Consider the following 2,067-nt stretch of genomic DNA (forward strand, 5'->3'; position numbering starts at 1 on the left):
AATTTGGCGAAACAATTTCATTTAATAATTGAGATTGTGTTAGAGAATGTGTTAATGAGTAATTTAGCAAACTTTTCTGCACACCCAGAGCTAGTCCTGTTATAATTAGCAAGAATTAAAGGGACAGACCCTAGTTTCAGTCCATTAAAATGGACACTAAGTTTAGTTAATCTATAAACCTGTAGCACATTTGGATAAAGTTACAACTGAGTGAAACATGAGTCTGTGACTTTTAAATGGTGAAATACCCTCTAAAAATAGACTAAAACTCGACTCCATAACTGTTACTTCTCAGACGCACGTCCGTTTTTAAAAATACGAGAAATACCTTTTGCAATATTAAAATCATCAGGATGACCAAAAACACTCCGAATGTACGGAAATGGATCAACTAAACAATAAAATCTAAGTAAAGTATGATTTCAGATATCGAAAACGGCTCCAATAGTCAAAACTATGTCTTAGTGTTTATAAACTAGGGTATGGCCCTTTAAACATTTCTGCAACCCCGTTCTATCTGAATTATTGCCGTCTCCAGTATTTCTAGATTTCACAAACACACTGGTGAGTGTTTCTAAGATAAAACGCTGGTGAGTGTTTCTACTATCAAACACTGGTGAGTGTTTCTACTATCAAACCATTACCCGACTGTTTCTGTATCTCCTGCAACATGAGCAGTATAACGATTTGAAGATAGATCGAAAATTGTCGCCAAAAATTAGATAAATTCCACAGTGAATGGAAAAATTCAGATGAAACAACATCTCGAAGATCCTGTGAAGAATCACGTCCGTAACCGTGGGAACCAAGTGGTACCACAGCTGTTTTATCGTCATCACGATCCGTATCAGATGACTCGGGGTATGGAGTATGAGAAAAATCACCGACACTGCGAAAAGTAACTTGGAAGCTTTCATCTGCAAGGTAGAAGCGCTTCCGGCTTTGTCGAACGGCTGCGAGCCGAGGAGTCGGGTCCTCCTCTTGAGCGCGCGGCAGGTGGCGAGACAAATGGCCGTGTTGAGTGACGTCATGAGGACCATGGGGATGAAGAGTGTGAGGACCGTGTCCGTGTACGACATGGCCACCATGAGCGCCTCGAACTCCACGAGGCCGATACACTTCGTCTTGCCGGCGTCGACCACGATGCCCGTCGTCCACACGCTGAAGCTGTAGATGAGGAGGGATAGGACGACGATGATGGCGATGACGCGGCGAGCCTTGGACGGGCTGCACCACGCCTTCACGTGGCCCGCCAGAGACACGCGGATGTAGTTCTCGAAGGTGATGCACACGACGAACCAGACGGAGAGGAAGCCGCAGACGTAGCTGACGTACACGGTCACCTGGCAGACGACCTGCGTGCTGAAGGCGGGAACGTGCACCTGGTACAACCAGACGACGAGCAGAGACAGAAGGAAGCCCATGTCGGAGAAACACTTGGCCGCCAGGAACAAACAGCAAGACTTCTTCTTCAGCTTGGGCGTCAAGAAGACTACGGCCGCCAGGATGTTGGCGAAGAATCCCACGGAGCAGATGACGGGCGTGACGATGATCTGGAAGCGCCTCACCCACATGTAGGTGTAGTCGTCGAACGGGGAGGAGTCCGCAGTCATGTTGCTTCCCATAACGTTAGCCATTTTGTTTTTGTCGTATGGTAGTTACACAACTTTGTTGTTGTGTCACCTCAAAAATCCTGACATGAAGCTTAATGATAATATTATGTCACATTGCTTATGCTAGGCTCCTGTGGTGTCAAGTGTTAATGATTATACACGTTGTTGGTGATCCTAAATGTTAATGATATCAAACGTTGGTGATTGTAAACGTTGGTGATCCTAAATGTTAGTGATGTCAAACGTTGGTGATTCTAAACGTCGGTGATTCTGAATGTCAGTTATGTCAAACGTTGGTGATTCTAAACGTTGTAGATTCTAAATATTAGTGATCTCATATGTTGGTAATTTTAACAAAAATGGCGATGTCATATATTAATCCTTATTTTCCCCCACAAATATGTAACATCAAGATGTAGGTATTTTAAGCCTACCTGATGTCAAGTCCGATTAT

General features: G+C 44.2%; 1 protein-coding gene across 1 annotated transcript; it reads right to left on the bottom strand.

Moving 5' to 3' along the window:
- Positions 1–632: 632 nt before the first annotated feature.
- LOC121369030 (B1 bradykinin receptor-like) lies at positions 633–1,637 on the bottom strand. Its single transcript, XM_041493844.1, has one exon. The coding sequence runs from the start codon at positions 1,635–1,637 to the stop codon at positions 633–635; it is 1,005 nt and encodes a 334-aa protein (XP_041349778.1).
- Positions 1,638–2,067: the final 430 nt, after the last annotated feature.

The sequence above is a fragment of the Gigantopelta aegis genome, chromosome 1 (genome assembly GCF_016097555.1).
Source record: "Gigantopelta aegis isolate Gae_Host chromosome 1, Gae_host_genome, whole genome shotgun sequence".
NCBI classification, from domain to species: Eukaryota; Metazoa; Mollusca; class Gastropoda; order Neomphalida; family Peltospiridae; genus Gigantopelta; species Gigantopelta aegis.

What these genes read in the sequence shown, in the direction of transcription:
- LOC121369030 (XM_041493844.1), bottom strand. Translation starts at nt 1,637, where the DNA reads ATGGCTAACGTTATGGGAAGCAACATGACTGCGGACTCCTCCCCGTTC.